Source organism: Salmo salar, chromosome ssa16, assembly GCF_905237065.1.
Source record: "Salmo salar chromosome ssa16, Ssal_v3.1, whole genome shotgun sequence".
Taxonomy (NCBI): domain Eukaryota; kingdom Metazoa; phylum Chordata; class Actinopteri; order Salmoniformes; family Salmonidae; genus Salmo; species Salmo salar.
The window spans coordinates 14,039,550-14,058,534 of record NC_059457.1 but is presented as its reverse complement, the minus strand read 5'-3'; the positions used below and the strand labels follow the sequence as shown (position 1 = coordinate 14,058,534).

Genomic DNA, 18,985 nt, shown 5'->3' with positions numbered 1-18,985 from the left:
AGCAAAGGCTTTGATTTCTGGTCAAACTGACGGAAAGGGGGTTTTAGAAAACATCTACCTGAAATACATCAAAACATCATAATGTTGAAGTAAAGGCCCCTGCCAACTAATACCAACACTTACTGTACCAGTCAAAAGTTTGGACACACCTACTCATTCAAGGGTTTTCCTTTATTTTTACTATTTTATACATTGTAGAATAATAGTGAAGACATCAAAACTATGAAATAACACATATGGAATCATGTAGAAACCAAAAAAGTGTTAAACAAATCAAAATATTTTTTTTATATTTGAGATTCTTCAAAGTAGCCACCCTTTGCCTTGATGACAGCTTTGCACACTCTTGGCATTCTCTCAACCAGCTTTATGAGGAATGCATTTCCAACAGTCTTGAAAGAGTTCCCACATATAATGAGCACTTGTTGGCTGCTTTTCCTTCACTCTGCAGTCCAACTCATCCCAAACCATCTCAATTGGGTTGAGGTCGGGTGATTGTGGAGGCCAGGTCATCTGATGCAAGGTAGACCTACCAATTAGTTCTAGTGTTTCTGCTAATATCAATTTGGTTTAGGAATGGTTAAGTGATTAAAATAAATCTGTAACGGTATTGGTGCAATTTAATTGCCGTCGTTTTTTCCTGCAGTCCCAACTGGCTTTAATTTTAATGGTACAGTAGAGCACAGAGTACTGTACAGTAAAGTAAAAAAAGTTGAGTAGAGTACAGTACACAGTAAAGCACACTACAGTCGAATACACTATAATGTACTGTATTGGGTGGCAGGTATCCTAGTGGTTAGAGCGTTGGACTTGTAACCAAAAGGTTGCAAGATTGAATCCCCGAGCTGACAAGGTAAAAATCTGTCATTCTGCCACTGTTCCTAGGCCTTCATTGAAAATAAAAATGTGTTCTTAACTGACTTGCCTAGTTAAATAAAGGTTAAGTAAAAAAATGAATTGTACTGTACCATAATGAACTCTTCTCTACTTAACTAGAATGTTCTGTACTCTACTTACTGGGATCTACTGTGATGTCTGAACATGTAAAACATAGACATCTATGATTGGTTCAGATTTGGTCCAGACCAACTGAATTTGGTATGGTTTGGGGGAGAAGCTCATTAAAATAGCCAGTGTGTAAAATAATAAATACACAAATATTCAAAAGGAGGATATTGCATAATTCTACCTTTTGTGTACCTATTTAGGATACATCCCAGGAATAGAATGACATTCATACCCATAATTATGTATTTCTGTGTAGTACAGATCAGGGACCCATGGTGAAATTCTGTTAACGCGATTCTGTTACCAGGTGTAAATCCACTTCACAAACTGTAGTTCAATAGCCAAAATATTTGTTTTCCAAAGTCAATGTGTCATGTCATAGCTGACATCCCATTCTGCAGACATCTTTGAATCTTCATTGTGATCAGCTATTTAACAAGAGTTCTTGGGAAAAGTGGTCACATAAAACACTGAGGGAGATTTTACTGAAATTCTGTTACCAAACTTGACATCTGCACAGTTCTTCCAGTAAATGTGTTTTTGTAAAATCTTCAGTGTCAATGGCTAAAAGTAGTCTTTGTTTATAGGGTTGTATGGATTGCTAAACTTTGAAATCAATGTTTTTTTGTTTTGCATACATTTTATAGTGTAAAACAAGTCTCAACATAATTCCGTTGCCCTGCTACTACTGGGGTTATTTCCGGGACTGGACTGAACAGATGTCAAACGCTTCAGCAGCTGAAGAATTGCGTTTGCGCCACAGTAGCCCTGTGGGAGGCCTTGCTGCTGCCTGGCCGGCTGGTATTTCTAATTATCTGCCTCTCAGATTAGTGTGTTCACTCAGCAGTGAAGGAAACCCCCAATCTCTACATGGCACTGTATGAGAGGTGGAGGGCTCTAGCTAGAGTGGCTCCTATATACCATGCTTCATGGCTTATCAGTTTACTGCATCTCTGTTAGTTACTTCACATACTTAGCTGGCAGAGAGCGAATAAGGTCATGGACGGTAGCAATTTTGTATCTTTTTGACGACCATTACATATTGTAGACAGAGCTAGGGGGACAGTGTGTTTTGTCAGTTTCAACAGACAAAGCTTTGCATGTGGTTTTTCAAGGTGTGGAATTCAGTGTGTTTGGTTATGCTGCCAGTAAACACACTGAAAGTTACAGTTGACTAGTAACCACATTAACAATCGGTCCATTCGTTAGACTTTTGGGTAGAAAGTTCAAGGAACGACTGCTTTGGGGTAGAATAGTTGTTGTACTCTTGGCATCAAATACAATAGATGGCTTGAATGTTAAAGTAACTGTCCAATGAAAATCTCACTTTTAAAATATTCTGTTAACTCATACCCAAGTAATGTTGTTGACTCATCCTATGCTCATATTTGTGGCCAAAGCATACATTTGAGGAAAAAAAACACTAAAAAAAATCCCGCTTCAAAACAGACCGTTTCAAAGTAATGCATATGAGAATAAATATTTGTACAGGAAGTAACACAGAGTAAGAGAACATTCCACTTGAACAATACTTGTGGGATACACACAATCCATCCATATCAAGGAATAGAGGAAGCGAACATTCTTTCATTCTAATAATCAGTTGGGAACATATTCCCTAGTTTCCTGCAGAATCTTGATTTCTGAGTACACTATATATCCAAAAGTATGTGGGCACTCATTCAAATTTGTGGATTCGGATATTTCAGCCACACCCGGTGTACGAAATCGAGCACACCGCCATGCAATCTCCATAGACAAACATTGGCTGTAGAATGGCCTTACTGAAGAGCTCACTGACTTTCAACGTGGCACCGTCACAAGATGCCACCTTTCCAACAAGTCTGTTCGTCAAATTTCTGCCCCTCTAGAGCTGCCGGTTCAACTGTAAGTGCTGTTATTATAAAGTGGAAATGTCTAGGAGCAACAACAGCTCACCGCGAAGTGGTAGGCCACACAAGCTCACAGAACGGTACCGCAGTGCGTAGTGCATAAAAATCGTCTTTCCTCGGTAGCAACACTCACTACCGAGTTCCAAACTGCCTCTGGAAGCAACGTCAGCACAATAACTGTTTGTCTGGAGCTTATTGAAATGGGTTTCCATGGCCAAGCAGCCGCACACAAGCCTAAGATCACCTTGCGCAATGCCAAGTGTCGACTGGAGTGGTGTACAGCTCGCCGCCATTGGACTCACCATCTGGCAGTCCGACGGACGAATCTGGGTTTGGCGGATGCCAGGAGAACGCTACCTGCCCGAATGCATAGTGCCAACTGTAAAGTTTGGTGGAGGAGGAATAATGGTCTGGGGCTGTTTTTCATGGTCCGGTCTAGGCCCCTTATTTCCAGTGAAGGAAACTTCTGGCAACAGTTTGGGGAAGGCCCTTTCCTGTTTTGGCATGACAATGCTCCCGTGCACAAAGTTCCATACCGAAATAGTTTGTCGAGATCGGTGTGGAAGAACTTGACTGGCCTGCATAGAGCCCTGACCTCAACCCCATCCAACACCTTTGGGATGAATTGGAACGCCGACTGCGAGCCAGACCTAATCGCCCAACATCAGTGCCCGACCTCACTAATGCTCTTGTGGCTGAATGAAAGCAAGTCCCCGCAGCAATGTTCCAACATCTAGTGGAAAGCCTTCCCAGTAGAATGGAGGCTGTTATAGCAGCAAAGGGGGGGGGAGGGCAACTCCATATTTATAGCCATGGTTTTGGAATGAGATGTTCGACGAGCAGGTGTCCACATACTTTTGGTCATGTAGTGTTAGTGTGTGTTTTATAAACTGTACTGTATTGAGTGGTTTCTCACACACAAAGCACTCACACTGTCAATAGAAGTTCTCTCTTTGTTGATTGGTGTCATTTCCCTTCTAGCCTTTCATTTCCTCTCCTGATAGGCTCCCCCACCCCACAGTCTCACACACACACGCACATACATACTCCACAATATCCCAGTACTCATCCATAATATCCCAATACACACAGGCACACATACTACAGTATGCCCAGATGTCACTCCTCAATTAAAAGGCATGAATGAGTCCTTAATTAAAATGAACTTAGAACATAGTTGAAGCACAAACATTTGATTAAAGCGATACTGTTGTAGATCTCTATGGGGAAGTGTGTGTTGGCCAGTAAGGCCTGGCCAGTGTTCACACTCAGTGGTGCTTTGTCAGGGTCTCCTTACACCACTATGACCACAATAGTCCCGGGTGCTTGTGTGTGTGTGTGACTGGTAAGCTCATGGTTATACTCAAATCAAATCGTATTTGTCACGTGCGCCGAATACAACAGGTGTAGACCTTACCATGAAATTCTTACTTACAAGCCCTTGTCCAACAATCCAGTTCAAGAAATAGAGTTAAGAAAATATTTACTTAATAAACTAAAGTAAAACACAAAATAACAATAACGAGGCTATATACAGGGGGTACCGGTACCGAGTCAATGTGCGGGGGTACAGGTTAGTCAAGGTCATTTGTACATGTAGGTAGGGGTAAAGTGACTCTGCATAGATAATAAACACAGTAGCAGCAGTGTAAAAACAAAGTGGGTGTCATTTGATTAATTGTTCAGCAGTCTTATAGCTTGCGGGTAGAAGCTGTTAAGGAGCCTTTTGGACCTAGACTTAGCGCTCTGGTACCGCTTGCCTATGACTTGGGTGACTGGAGTCTTTGACAATTTTTTGGGCCTTCCTCTGACATCGGCTAGTATATAGGTCCTGGATGGCAGGAAGCTTGGCCCCAGTGATGTACTGGGCCGTACGCACTACCCTCTGTAGTGCCTTATGGTCAGATGCCGAGCAGTTGCCGTACCAGGCGGTGATGCAACCGGTCAGGATGCTTTCGATGGTGCAGCTGTAGAACTTTTTGAGGATCTGGGGACCAATGCCAAATGTTTTCAGAATAGGGCCGCCCGTTCTATTTCTAAGGCAGTAGGCAGAGGCCGCGGTCATTTGGCTGGCCATTTACCATCATCCAAAATTCCATGACTGTCACAGCCCTGACGGGAACCTAGCACAACATGGGAATCAAGCACATGAGGACAATGTGGGAGGGAAAGATGAAATTGCACTGTGGGCATGACCTCAGAGTTCAACTTCTTTTTCACTATACTCCCAATTGTCTAACCTGTCTTTGAACTGTCTTTGTCCATTATTCTTTGGCGAGAGGCCCTTATGACCTCCTCTAGTTATAGGAACATCATCTATGTACATACTGTATGCATTTCCCCAAATCATCCCACAGCCACTTGACACAGCTCTCTCTTCTGTGTTTCAGGAGACCAATGAACAAAAGCTGTACAAGATCGCTACTGAGCTCCTGAAGACAGAGAGGGCCTACGTCACACGGCTCAACTTGCTGGACCAGGTGAGTGTGTCCAGCTGTCCGTCCAGGGTCCTGTCACTTTAGGGTCCTATTCAGTATGTAGCAGTGGTGGAAAAAGTACCCAATTGTCATACTTGAGTAAAAGTAAAGATACCTTAATAGAAAATGAAAGTCACCCTGTGAAATCCTACTTGAGTAAAAGTCTAAAAGTATTTGGTTTTAAATATACTTAAGTATCAAAAGTAAAAGTAAAGTTTAAATCACTTCAAATTCCTTATATTAAGAAAACCAGACTGCACCATTTTCTTATTTTTTATTTATTTACGGATAGATCAGAGGCAGTAGGGATGACCAGGAACGTTCTCTTGATAAGTGTGTGAATTAGACCATTTTCCTGTCATGCTAAGCATTCAAAATGTAACAAGTACTTTTGGGTGTCAGGGAAAATGTATGGAGTAGAAAGTAAATTATTTTCTTTAGGAATGTAGTGAAGTAAAAGTTGTCAAATATACACTACCGTTCAAAAGTTTGGGGTCACTTAGACATTTCCTTGTTTTTGAAAGAAAAGCTATTTTTTAAAATAACTAATTGATCAGAAATACAGTGTAGACATTGTTATTAATGTTGTAAATGACTATTGTAGCTGGAAACGGCAGATTTGTTTTTAATGGAATATCTACAGAGGCCTATTATCAGCAAGGCCAGCATCCCAGACTCGCCTCTTCACTGTTGATGTTGAGACTGGTGTTTTGTGGGTACTATTTAATTAAGCTGCCAGTTGAGGACTTGTGAGGTGTCTGTTTCTCAAACTAGACACTAATGTACTTGTCCTCTTGCTCAGTTGTGCACCGGGGCCTCCCACTCCTCTTTCTATTCTGGTTAGAGCCAGTTTTCACTGTTCTGTAAAGGGAGTAGTACACAGCGTTGTACAAGATCTTCAGTTTCTTGGCAATTTCTCGCATGGGATAGCCTTCATTTCTCAGAACAAGAATAAAATGACGAGTTTCAGAAGACATTTCTTTGTTTCTGGCCATTTTGAGCCTGTAATCGAACCCACAAATGCTGATGCTCCAGATACTCAACTAGTCTAAAGAAGTTTTATTGCTTCTTTAATCAGAACAACAGTTTTCAGCTGTGCTAACATATTTGCTAAAGGGTTTTCTAATGATCAATTAGCCTTTTAAAACGATATACTTGGATTAGCTAGCACAACATGCCATTGGAACACAGGAGTGATGGTTGCTGATAATAGGCCTCTGTACGCCTATGTAGATACTCCATAAAAAAATCTGTTTCCAGCTACAATAGCCGTTTACAACATTAACAATGTCTACACTGTATTTCTGATCAATTTGATGTTATTTTAATGGACAAAAATGTGCTTTTCTTTCAAAAACAGGGACATTTCTAAGTGACCCCAAACTTTTGAACAGTAGTGTAAATAGAGAAGTAAAGTACAGATGACCCCAAAAAATACTTAACTCGTAATTTTTTTAATTTTTTTAAAGTATTTTTACTAAAGTACTTTACACAACTGGTAGGTAGAAAATGTTTTGTAACTGTGAGAAACAGGGAGGTATTACCTAAACGTGTCCAATAATAGAATGTGTTGATACGGTATGTCCTACTGAACACTGGCCCAGGTCTACCTCAGAATGAAAAGAAAGCAGTGTTTGTTATTATGATCGATTCAGTGTGGTTTAACTCACCTGGCCATGTTGTTGTGCCACCATGCAGGTGTTCTGTGCCAAGCTGACGGAGGAAGCTCTAAAGGGCACATTCCCAGTGGATGTGGTGAAGAACATCTTCTCCAACATCTCCTCCATCAACACCTTCCACAACCAGTTCCTCCTGCCTGACCTGGAGAAACGCATGGGTGAATGGTGAGCTTCACATGACTGGCCAGTGGCCACAAATTCAGTGTACAAACTCACAGATCTCACCTTTTGAGAATGCATTAAAATACAATAAAATGCAATAGCTAAATCCCAATTCTGACTCATTCAGAAACAGACTCAGACACAGTTACAGTATTTGTGTAATCTAGATGAAATAAGAACACCATTTATCATCAAATAGAGAAGTTGTGGTCTGCCGGTTGGAATGTCCCGGTTGAACTGTGATCAAGGCCTAGATTCAATCAGATCAAGCGATAGCAGACACCTGCATAGTGGATGTTTTGGCGGTGTCGGAGGTGGAACTGCGTTGGAGCCGTCAAATCGGTGAGCAGCTGCTCTTGCGATCATTGTTTACGAAACCACACCCGCCCCACTCGCGGAGAAGATCAGTTAGAAAGTGTAGTGTATATAGAAATAATTACGCTCAAATTGAAAAATCATTCAACAAAATCATAAGACTTTCTATCATCCTAATGGAGGTGTAGATTACATCTCACATTCTAGTGTTCAAACCTGTAAACCAGGCTGCATGTGATTTCTGTGCTACATGCAGCCAATGGCTGGGAGCCATTGGGAGCCACTTGTGGATTGGACAGCTCTCTGCAGTTCCACCTCTGATACCGCCAAAACAACCACTATGCGGATGTCGGCTAAAGCGGATTTGATTGAATAGAGCCCCAAATGAGTCAATCCCCACTTAACCCACTATATAATTTCAATGTGGATAACTGGGTAATATTTGGTTGAGACGTTGATCAATGAGATTACAACCTATATTCACCCACTCAAAAAGACAGGGAAAGTTAGTTGAATTTCCAATGTGTTATCACTATGCTTTCAACCATCTAAAAGCACAACCAAATTCCAATGGAAAAACAATGTCTGATTTTTGGTTTAGTTGTCACTGAAATGTCTATCACTGCGCACGGTCAACCATTTAAAAGCACGGCAAAGTTCAAATGGGAATACAATGTCAGATATTTTGTTTATTTATACAACAGATGAATGCGTTATCCCTGTGTTTCATCTAATAGCAGAACCAAATGACCTGGATTGCAGTTGAGATTACAAAGTACATGGTGCAAGTGATAAATGCCTTTCGAGATTCTGCACAGATTATTACAGCAATTGTGAAGATCTCCACAGACCTGTGACAACTTATGCATGCTCTCTTGAACATGCATTTATTTCATATAAGAATGTCTACAAATTAATAATTTATGTTGCATTCACCTCTATCTCCACCAAAAATCTAAATGAAAGAATGACTAAATCTAATAAAATGTTAAATGTACTTTAAATAATGTTTGATTTGATTTAGTCCTATTCTTTAACTTAGATTGTTAATTATTATTAATTTGTAGACAAACTGGAATTAAAGCCAGACTAAGTCAGTGGTACAGATTGAACTATCCAAGAAGAAAATACATCTCCTTTAAATGTTAATATTTGGTTGCACTGAGAATTAAACACAATTCAACACCACTAAATATCATCATTACATTTGAAATCAACCAGAGTTTGAAACCCTAGGCCTATTGTATTGTCTATTTTTAGTTGAATTCTGGGTTGAATTGAAACAATAGCTGTGCAAATACTATATAGGCCTGAATAGTATCATTGATGATATAATGATTGATAAAGTATGGTCACGTTTCATTTGCTCTGTTAAACCCACCCTTTGAAATGGCTTCGATAGCAACAGTTAAAGCTACAATATGTAACTTTTTGGGTGACCTGACCAAATTCACATAGAAATGTATGTTATAGATCTGTCATTCTCATTGAACGCAAGTCTAAGAAGCGGTAGATCTGTTAAGTGGGCGCTATTTCTATGCTTCCCGTTAAGTTTTGTTTTTGCATCTCTTAGTTTCAGGTTTGTACAACAGCTGAAAATACAATATTTTTGGGTTATAGGAAATGTATTTCACAGTGGTTTAGATGGTACAATGATTATATACACTATGCTTGCTTGTTTTGTCACAAACTGAAATTAAGTGCATTGTTAGAATTTTACTAACCAGAAAATGGCTGAGCGATTTCTGCATATTGCATCTTTAACCTACTGTATTTCATTTTTAAGTGGAGATCTCTCAATAATAATTCTCAAGATAAGACATTGGTAATAGTCAGTGACATATCATAGCTGAACAGGGCTGGGCTTGGTTAAAACCCTGGATGGGAGAGCAACGGGTTAGCTGTAGAAAGATCAATTCTCCAGTAGGACGAGCTGTCCAGCCTATTGTTATTTTTTCTGATAGTTGATATAACGTTGAATATCTGACATTGTTTTAAAGATACAAATGTAATATATTTTACACATGCTTTGTCTATGTTGAAATTTGGTTCACCCGCTAAACAACGGTTTACATTGACTTTTTTCAAATCCAATGTATTTTCCAAGTAAATTCCACATCACAATAAGTTGACAAATTACAATGAAACAGCATTGATTCAACCACTTTGTGCCCAGTTGGTCTCTAGTTGGTGGAGTTCCAGGGTTGAGAGATGGTTACCTTATGGTTCCTATCTAACTGGCACCCCTCCCTCCCTCCCTCCCTACAGGGAGTCTACCCCTCGCTTGGGGGACATCCTGCAGAATCTCACGCCCTTCCTGAAGATGTACGCCGAGTATGTGAAGAACTTTGACAACGCAATGGAGCTGCTGAAACAGTGGATGGACCGCTCGCCACAGTTCAAAGCCATCATCCAGGACATACAGGTACTAGGGTAGATTCTCAACACTGGCCTAATTCAGAAGTGCACAGGTCTGCAGTTGTGGATTAACAAATGAGTTGTATAGGAATTATATAATTCCATATAAATTCTAGGAATTACGTTGTCATGACATGGCCCTTTCTGGGTGTAGATCGTGGCTTCTCACTCTCTCCTACACCCAGGTTCTGTTATCTCAGGTCGTAAATTCCTGGCAAAGACACTCTCCCCCTTTTCATGCAGAGAGAGAAACCACAGAGTGAACAAAGGATTTCACGTGTCCGAACTCCTAAATCCCCGAAATGGGTCGACCGATTTAATTAGGGCCGATTTCAAGTTTTCACAACAATCGGTAATCTGCATTTTTGGATGCCGATTACATTGCATTCCACGAGGAGACTGCGTGGCAGGCTGACCACCTGTTACATGAGTGCAGCAAGGAGCCAAGGTAAGTTGCTAGCTAGCATTAAACTTATAAAAAACAATCAATCTTCACATAATCACTAGTTAACTATACATGGTTGATGATATTACTAGGTTAACTAGCTTGCCCTGCGTTGCATATAATCAATGCGGTGCCTGTTCATTTATCATCGAATCACAGCCTACTTCGCCAAACGGGGGATGATTTTAACAAAAGCACATTCGTTGCACGAATGTACCTAACCATAAACGTCAATGCCTTAAAATCAATACACAGAAGTATATATTTTTAAACCTGCATATTTATTTATACTTAGGGTTGCTGCCCATTTGATAAAATACGGAATGGTTCCGTATTTCACTGAAAGAATAAATGTTTTGTTGTCGAAATGATCATTTCCGGATTTTACCATATTAATGACCAACGGCTCGTATTTCTGAGTTTATTATATTATAATTAAGTCTATGATTTGATAGAGCAGTCTGACTGAGCGGTGGTAGGCGGCAGCAGGCTCGTAAGCATTCATTCAAACTTTAATGCGTTTGCCAGCAGCTCTTAGCAATGCTTGCTTCAAAGGACTGTTTATGACTTCAAGCCTATCATGAGAACATATGAAAGCTGGTGGTTCAATATTCCCAGTTAAGAAGTTTTAGGTTGTAGTTATTATAGGAATTATGACGCGTGAACTATTTCTCTATCCTTTGTATTTCATATACCTTTGACTATTAGATGTTCTTATAGACAATTTAGTATTGCCAGCCTAATCTCGGGAGTATATATATATATATATATATATATAAACAAATCGGCCGATTAATCGGTATCTGCTTTTTTTGGTCCTCCTATCGGTATCAGCATTAAAATCATAATCGGTCGACCTCTAGTTTGCATCTAATTCTTGTATAAAATGAATGAGTAAAGATGAAACTATTTGTGAAATGATGTAATGTGATGTTAACCTTTAATTTTGAGAGAATTGTATTCCCTGTAAAGTTTAACTTGTCAGCGGCCATGCCCCCATAAGCACAGACATGATCTGGTGTCATGGAACTGCCCTCTTCTACTGTTACGAATAAAAGCCCCTCCTAAGAAAATTTTCTTCAGACTAAGCAAACCCACAGCGTGAGCTGTGACTGCGAATAGTTAAGACCACGCATACCTCGGTGTAAGCCGAGGTGGCACAGGTTTGATTACCAAAACTATACCACGTGAAGCTACACAGCTGGAAATGGTTAAACTCTGAGACTATTGATCCCTACATAATAAGAGCAAATCTTAGATACTAATTACTAGTCTGCAGCTAGAAATTATGTAATCCTGGGATGCAAATACCGACAACCGCCGAAATATCTACTCTAAGAACAATGGACGCCTGACGTATCCATAACAACAGACAATCAAGAGCTGCCGATAGAGCTACCACCGTGAGTAACCAGAGACTCTCTGATGAACTGACTCTCCTGCAGAGGGACCAATGATTCCAACAGAGAAGACAACAATGACATATGGGCGTAAATATATTGATTGTAATTATTCCCGAATGCGCGAGCGTTCATGTGCAAATGATTAGCATTTCAATGAATATAATTATCCACTGTGTGTAGTGATCCATTTTGTCTTTCCTGCTCTCCCAGTCCATACCCCCTTCCCTTTGTCCACCAAACCGTCATATCGGTTTAGCCCACTAGGGAATCTTCCATATCATTGTTAGTAACCAGTATCTACTGTTTGTTTGTTTATGCATTTATGTGATTATTTAGTTAGTTAGTAAATACATGATTAAGCCAGTTGGTGTATGGATGATTCATGGTTTAGGCTGGGTTCGTGCAGATAACTAAGAATTCTATGACGTTTGAAATCAGACTGACGTAAGGTAAAGAATAATTAGACTAATTGATCAGATATTAAAATATCTGAAGAGTTATATTGGGAAAATTATAACTTTAATCTGAAGATTTTCCGTGGTGCCCCGACTTCCTAGTTAATTACATTTACATGATTAGTTTAATCACATAATAATAATTAGAGAATTGATTTGATAAAATAAGTCTTCACCATTAATGATGCCAAAGACACGACAACATGATCTGAGTTTTGAACTATAGCACCATTATCATTTACCTGTGGATATACATATTAGCTTTGAGCCGAGGACTCTCATTTGGTTTACTAGGAGAAAGATAGTTTTGGGCTATCTGAATATTGATTTGTACTATAAATTGTAACATTAATGCTTGTACGAACTCAAACTCAGGCACAGAGAAACACAGCAAACAGAGGTAAGGGTAAATCCAGATATTTTACTTACATGCTGACCAGACCGGACTCCTTTCTATTTCTGACGCAGATCGCGCTGAAAGACCTGCCTCTCCCATCTCCTCATTGGTTTATAGAAGCAGGTGCCCGTGTGTTTCTCCTCATTGATTATACCCACGTGGGTGATTGAAAGATGAACTGTTTTGCCGGTTGTCGTGGTAATACTATAAAAGTTTAGATGTGATCACCATATAAGTTCAACGATGAAAAAGCCTAGAAGGAGGAGAGATGACTGGAAACGATCTGTTTGGCCGTTTTATGTGTGGATTAATTGTCAGAGTAGAGGACCTTGTGCATTTCAGGTAAAATAAAACTCAATGTTTATATCCCAGGACAAATTAGCCAGCAACAGCAAGTTAGCTAAATAGGACAAATTAGCTAGCAAGTGCAAGCTAACTAGCTAAATTGCCATAAATGTTTAATGTTTTCGACCTGTGCCCAAATTAATGTAATTGGTTCAGAGTTTGTTTTGATATTTTAACCTGCATGTCATGATCACGTTTGGTATAGGGAGACAAAATAAATGTATGCACGATGGCGCACAGCCGGTTTGGGTTCCGTGACAGAAACAAGGCAACCGCACACTAAAAAAACATGAGACCTCAGCACAGATACAGGCCAACTGAGGAACCTAAATAACGAGGCAAACAGGTGCACAGAGAAGGCAATTAAACACAGGTGAATCCAATAAGTAATAATCAGGGTAACCTGGAAACTAGAAAACAAGGTAAGGGTGCCCTCCAGCGGTAACCTAAAGAAACAACAATCAAATAAAACAGAAGCTGTTACAATAAATAGTCATGGAACAATTGATTAACTTATGGTTGTGTCCACTGATCCTGTTGAATGGATATGCCTCAAACAATGTGTGACTTACTTTTAAGCCTTCAACCTTGAAGTGACAGTGGACTGTTTTGCTGTGTGTTTGTCAGAGCCAGGAGGTGTGTGGCAGTCTGACGCTCCAGCACCACATGTTGGAGCCAGTACAGAGAGTTCCCCGCTACGAGATGCTGCTCAAAGACTACCTAAAGAAACTGCCTCAGGACGACCCCGACCGCCGAGATGCAGAGAGTGAGTACAACACTGGAAATTCACAGGAGTGCTTTTACTATTCATAATATAACGTAGTTGAGCAGGATTACATGTAACTCATTTTGACAGACTTCTTGTCATTATAATCATGTATAATTTACTTCACATTAAAAATGGAAGACATTTGAATCCTCCAATGCCCAGTTAAAACACTTGCCTTACATTGAAAATAAACAAATCTGTTGTTCACAATTGTAGAACATTTTTATCAGACAGGTCAAAATGAATCATCCCTTCATTCCATGTTTCTCAGAGTCATTGGACATCATTGCCATGGCAGCCACACACTCCAACAGTGCCATTCGAAAATCTGTAAGTACAGTCCCACTGATAGCACACCACTCTTATAATCTGAAATAAAATCAGGACCCGTATTCAAAAAGCTTGTCAGAGTAGGAGTGCTGATCTGGGATCAGTTTTGCCTTTAAGATTTTAATGAAAAAGACTACATGGACGGGGGGGGGAGCTGATCCTAGATCAGCACTCCTACTCTGAGATACTTTTTTTGGCTAGTGCTTGAACCCAACCAAGCATTTTGAACCCCTTCCCTTCTCAGGAGAATCTGAAGAAGCTGCTGGAGATCTATGAGATGCTGGGGGAGGAGGAGGACATCGTCAACGCCTCCAATGAGTTCATCAAGGAGGGACACATCCTGAAGCTGGCTGCCAGGAACACCTCGGCTATGGAGAGATACCTCTTCCTGGTGAGAGACTCACATACACACATTTCACTTGATCCGTATACTCAGCCAAGTCTGAAGCAATATATTAGCAAAGCAAGCATTAATCACAGGTGTTTCTTTGTTTCCCCCTCAGTTCAACAACATGCTGTTGTACTGCGTGCCCAAATTCAGCCTGGGAGGGCCCAAGTACACGGTGCGCACCCGCATCGGCATCGAGGGCATGAAGGTGCTGGAGACCATCAACGAAGACTACCCTCACACCTTCCAGGTGTCTGGCAAGGAGAGGACTCTGGAGCTGCAAGCCAGGCAAGATCTCAATCCACCCCATACTACACCCTTAATACACCCAACAGAGCCATTCATGGATAACTGCCATTGTTCTCAAGATAAGTGTTCTACTCCACCCTATGGCCATATGTATGAAAACTCTCTACAGCCATGATTCTCAAAATAGTTGTTAACTGTATACTACAGTCCCACGGCCTATTGCTAACAATATGGATAACTCTACCACCCAAATTCTATGCAAACCCTATGGGGGCTTAGTGTATGATAGGTGCACTACTACAGCTCATGATAAACAGTAGTGTAACATAACATTCTATAGATTGGAGTCATTGCGGTTACCCCAAACCACAGCTCAGCTCACTACATAACAGTTACACCACAATCCCACAACTGAGAAAATAGCTCACTACTGTTGTTGTTTTTCATTGTATTTTTCAGCTCCGAACAAGACAAGGACAATTGGATAAAGGTACATAATCACATTCTTATTGGTTTACACTATCTTCTAGTTCTATTTCCTGTATGTTCAGTAGATTTGGGTGTGTATTACTGACCATGTCTCTGTCTGTGTACGTATGGCCTGCAGGCTTTCCAGGAAACCATTGAGATCTTCCATCAGAAGAACGAGACGTTCAAGTCCGCCTCCAAAGACGTGGAGGACGTGTCAGTGAGTGCCACCACAATGACCTCTGACCTCTTACTCCTCTATCACTAGGTCCTGTATCTGTACCAATGACCTTCTCGTGTCTGAGCTACATGTGTTTGTATGTATTGTAATCTAGACTGCAGAGCTGGGGAAGCGCGCTCCTCGCTGGATTCGGGACAAGGAGGTGACAATGTGTATGAAGTGTAAAGAGCCCTTCAATGCGTTGACGCGACGGCGACACCACTGTCGAGCCTGCGGATATGTGAGTGAGAAGCGTCCGTTCGACACCCTTCTCTCTCTCCCTCAGCACCCATTATAACGTGTTTATACTAAATGCTACACTCAACCCATTTGACGGCTGGCTGTTTTGGCTAGTTTACACTGTCTGTCGTTCATTCCGGATTAGACTGATGTTTCTTCTGTCCCTGTATCAGGTTGTGTGTTGGAAGTGCTCAGACAATAAAGTGGCCCTGGAGTACGATAGCAACAAGATCAACAAGGTGTGTAAGGACTGCTACTCCATCCTGACTGGAGAGGAGAAGGCCGAAGGCAAGAAGAAGGGCATTCTGGAGGTAAGGGGCAGAAACAGACACGCATGCACAACTGCGTCTGCATATTTTATTTTACCTTTATTTAACAAGGCAAGTAAGTTAAGAATAAATTCTTATTTTCAATGACGGCCTAGGAACAGTGGGTTAACTGCCTTGTTCAGGGGCAGAGCGACAGATTTTTACCTCATCAGCTCAGTGATATGATCTTGCAACCTTTCGGTTACTAGTCCAACGCTCTAACCACTAGGTTACCTGCCGCCCCATATGCTCTGTGTCTAAACAGCACTCCTCTGTCCCCAGATCGAGGCGGCTCAGTTCTCCGGAAGCAGTATCATTTGTGGCTTCCTGCAGCACTGTGAGAAGAACAAGCCCTGGGGGAAGGTGTGGTGCGTCATCCCAGAGAAGGAGGCGTTGGTTCTCTACCTCTACGGAGCCCCACAGGTCAGCCACGTCATCTGGATACTGTCAATCACAGCAACATGCTCTACCACTGTGAAGCACGGGGTGTTATGAATGGTTCCAGGAGTTTCCCCCCCCCCCTCACTCTTTGATCTGACCAGGGAAAACTCCTGGCCCTAGTTATGATATAAATGATCTCTACCTTTTCCATCTCCTCCCCTCTCTCAGGATGTGAAGGCCCAGTCCTCCATCCCTCTGCTGGGCTACTCTGTGGAGGACAGCCCCCGGCCTGCCGACCCTCCAGCCAGCTTCCGTCTGTCCCAGTCCAAGTCTGTCCACAGCTTCGTGGCCGAGAGCGAAGAGCTGAAACAGCGCTGGCTCAAGGTGATCCGGGTGGCTGTGACTGGGGAGGTGCCAGAGTCCCAGATGCCCAACGATGCCACTGCCAACGCCACGGACGCCCAAGAGACAAGCTCAGACAGCACTTAACTGTGTGGTGTGGCATTTAACAGCTGAGGGCCACCAGAGACGTATGTGCATGTATGCACGAACACACACACACTCCCATGCTACCTTCATGGACACACACAAGACCAATGTGCAAACTCAGTGCTGGATAAGCTGCCTCTCCTCTCCAGAGTGGATTCTACAAATCTTAAGCGAGGGCTTGGCTCCACCACCAGAGCTGTGCTGGAATGGGAAGAACACAATCCAGTCCAATCATCACTAGAGCGGAGCAGGGGGGAATGGACCTCAGAACGGTCTCTACTTCCCCCCCTGTTCAGGGCAGCCTGCCTGGGGTATCTTGCACCCTGAGTACCCCAAGGTCCTTAGCCCAAAATAGTAAATAAGATAGTTTACTCAAGCCGTTTAAAGGTTCCTGTCTGCCATGCTCACGTCAGAGGGAACAGCTGGCTCTTGTCTACTTATTGTCCCCTCCCGCTCGCCCAACCATGACCAGAATAAATGAGTCAGTGAGATGTCTCGCCCTGTGTCACCACCTCCAAGAAGCGGGGGCAATAAGTAGACCAGAGCGGCCCAGCCCCGATCAGATAAACTGAGGTAGTGGGGTGTCTCGGTTTCTCTACCGTCCCTGCTCAGCCCTCACTGGGGATGCCTGCAGGCTCAACAGACCTCCTCCAGCTTCATAGACGTGGGTCTGCCGATGTGAATCAAGAGGGACTGGTTAGAACTACACTGTCTACAATGAATTAGCCCTATGCACCTGTATATAGTGTTACTCCATTTTCCATGACAGAAAAAATGTCATTTTTATGTACAAAGAATCAATATGCTTTGATATCAGAGATGTTGACCCTGTAAAATGTGTACATCAAAGTTTGAGCAGTGTTTTTGATTGAAAAGCCTAACATACTTCTGACATATGAACAGTGGTTTAAACTAAAGGGTCCTGTCCTAGGATAGTATCACTGGGAAAGTTCAATTCTCACTTCTCCAATCAGGTAGTTTCACATCACAGTAGCCAGGAGCCATGTTCTACTGGCAAGAATAGAATCCATCTAACAAAGAGTTCCTCTAGTACCTGGGTCAAGGTCCCAGAAAGACCTATTAGTCAGAATAGCAATCGAGAGGATCACTCTACACTATTCAATTGCTGTAACCCCATAAACTAATGGAAAGGATGCAGAAGTACTCACCCATCCAGAACAAACAGGCTTCAATCCAAACATGCTGAGGGATAGCCTTTCCAGCCAGGCAATGCATTATGGGTACGCTGCTGCACTTGTCCCAAGCTGGATCAACCTTCCTCACCTTGGAATCCAGGAGAATCCACAACCTTCTCCAAGTCAGTTAGCTCTAAATCAACCACATCCTGGTCAGAGTAATGTATAGAAAAGTGTTAAATTTTACTACTGCTGTGATTGACAATGTCAGTCATTAAAGCCTTTCTACTCTAATCCTGTAGGCCTATAGTATGAAGACAGACACACACTGCCATAGGGCAGCATTGAGGATGATGAGAGTGAATGGTTGTACAGCTTTAATGACCTAGCCCCACAACCCCATTGTAGACATGTAGGATATACATAGTGGGGTTCTTTGTAGCCGACCAACAGGGATGACATCACCCCACAAAGCAGCACAATCAGAGGTAAACACAATGTGGGGAAAGAAATTTACTTTTTTTTTTTATATATATATATATGTATTTAAAATAATTCATAGAATATGCGCATGATGATTTAAGGAAAGTAGCACAAAAAAGTTAGCCCTCAGATTGCCATGTGTTCTGTCCCATTCAGCCAAGCCATGTCAACTAACAGATTCACTAAGGTATTGTCCCTCATTCAAGTTGAGTGTGACTCTAATCTATCCTATGACTGCAGAACTAAGTGTTGAATGGAATAGGCTAATGTGCCTATAACCTGTGTTCATACATGTTCTACTGTTCCTATCCCCTGTACAATGCACCTCTCCAATATCCATTCTCTCGATACTCACACAGAATGCAGAAGAGCACAACAATCCTGTCTTAAGATCTGAATGTAAAACCAGATTGTTTGTTCACTCTCCCGATCCCCCTCCCCAAGGTTTGAGAAGCTACGCACTTTACCATCTTATATAAAGTGTACCTGGTAAGAAAATAAAGCAAGATTAAGTATTATGGAAGTGTG

At 41.7% G+C, this 18,985-nt stretch overlaps 1 protein-coding gene across 11 annotated transcripts in view; it reads left to right on the top strand.

Moving 5' to 3' along the window:
* The window catches only part of fgd4a (FYVE, RhoGEF and PH domain containing 4a), a 108,640-nt gene extending 89,665 nt beyond the window's left edge, over positions 1–18,975 (top strand). For all 11 annotated transcript variants that reach the window (XM_014147948.2, XM_014147947.2, XM_014147951.2 and 8 more), the window contains 13 exons: positions 5,291–5,380; positions 7,076–7,221; positions 9,802–9,958; positions 13,624–13,762; positions 14,037–14,095; positions 14,340–14,486; positions 14,599–14,771; positions 15,192–15,222; positions 15,340–15,420; positions 15,536–15,661; positions 15,834–15,971; positions 16,251–16,391; positions 16,578–18,975. In XM_014147948.2, the coding sequence (XP_014003423.2) occupies positions 5,291–5,380; positions 7,076–7,221; positions 9,802–9,958; positions 13,624–13,762; positions 14,037–14,095; positions 14,340–14,486; positions 14,599–14,771; positions 15,192–15,222; positions 15,340–15,420; positions 15,536–15,661; positions 15,834–15,971; positions 16,251–16,391; positions 16,578–16,838 (1,689 nt within the window). In that variant the 3' untranslated portion in view covers positions 16,839–18,975. The remainder of the gene's footprint in view (positions 1–5,290; positions 5,381–7,075; positions 7,222–9,801; positions 9,959–13,623; positions 13,763–14,036; positions 14,096–14,339; positions 14,487–14,598; positions 14,772–15,191; positions 15,223–15,339; positions 15,421–15,535; positions 15,662–15,833; positions 15,972–16,250; positions 16,392–16,577) is intronic.
* Positions 18,976–18,985: the final 10 nt, after the last annotated feature.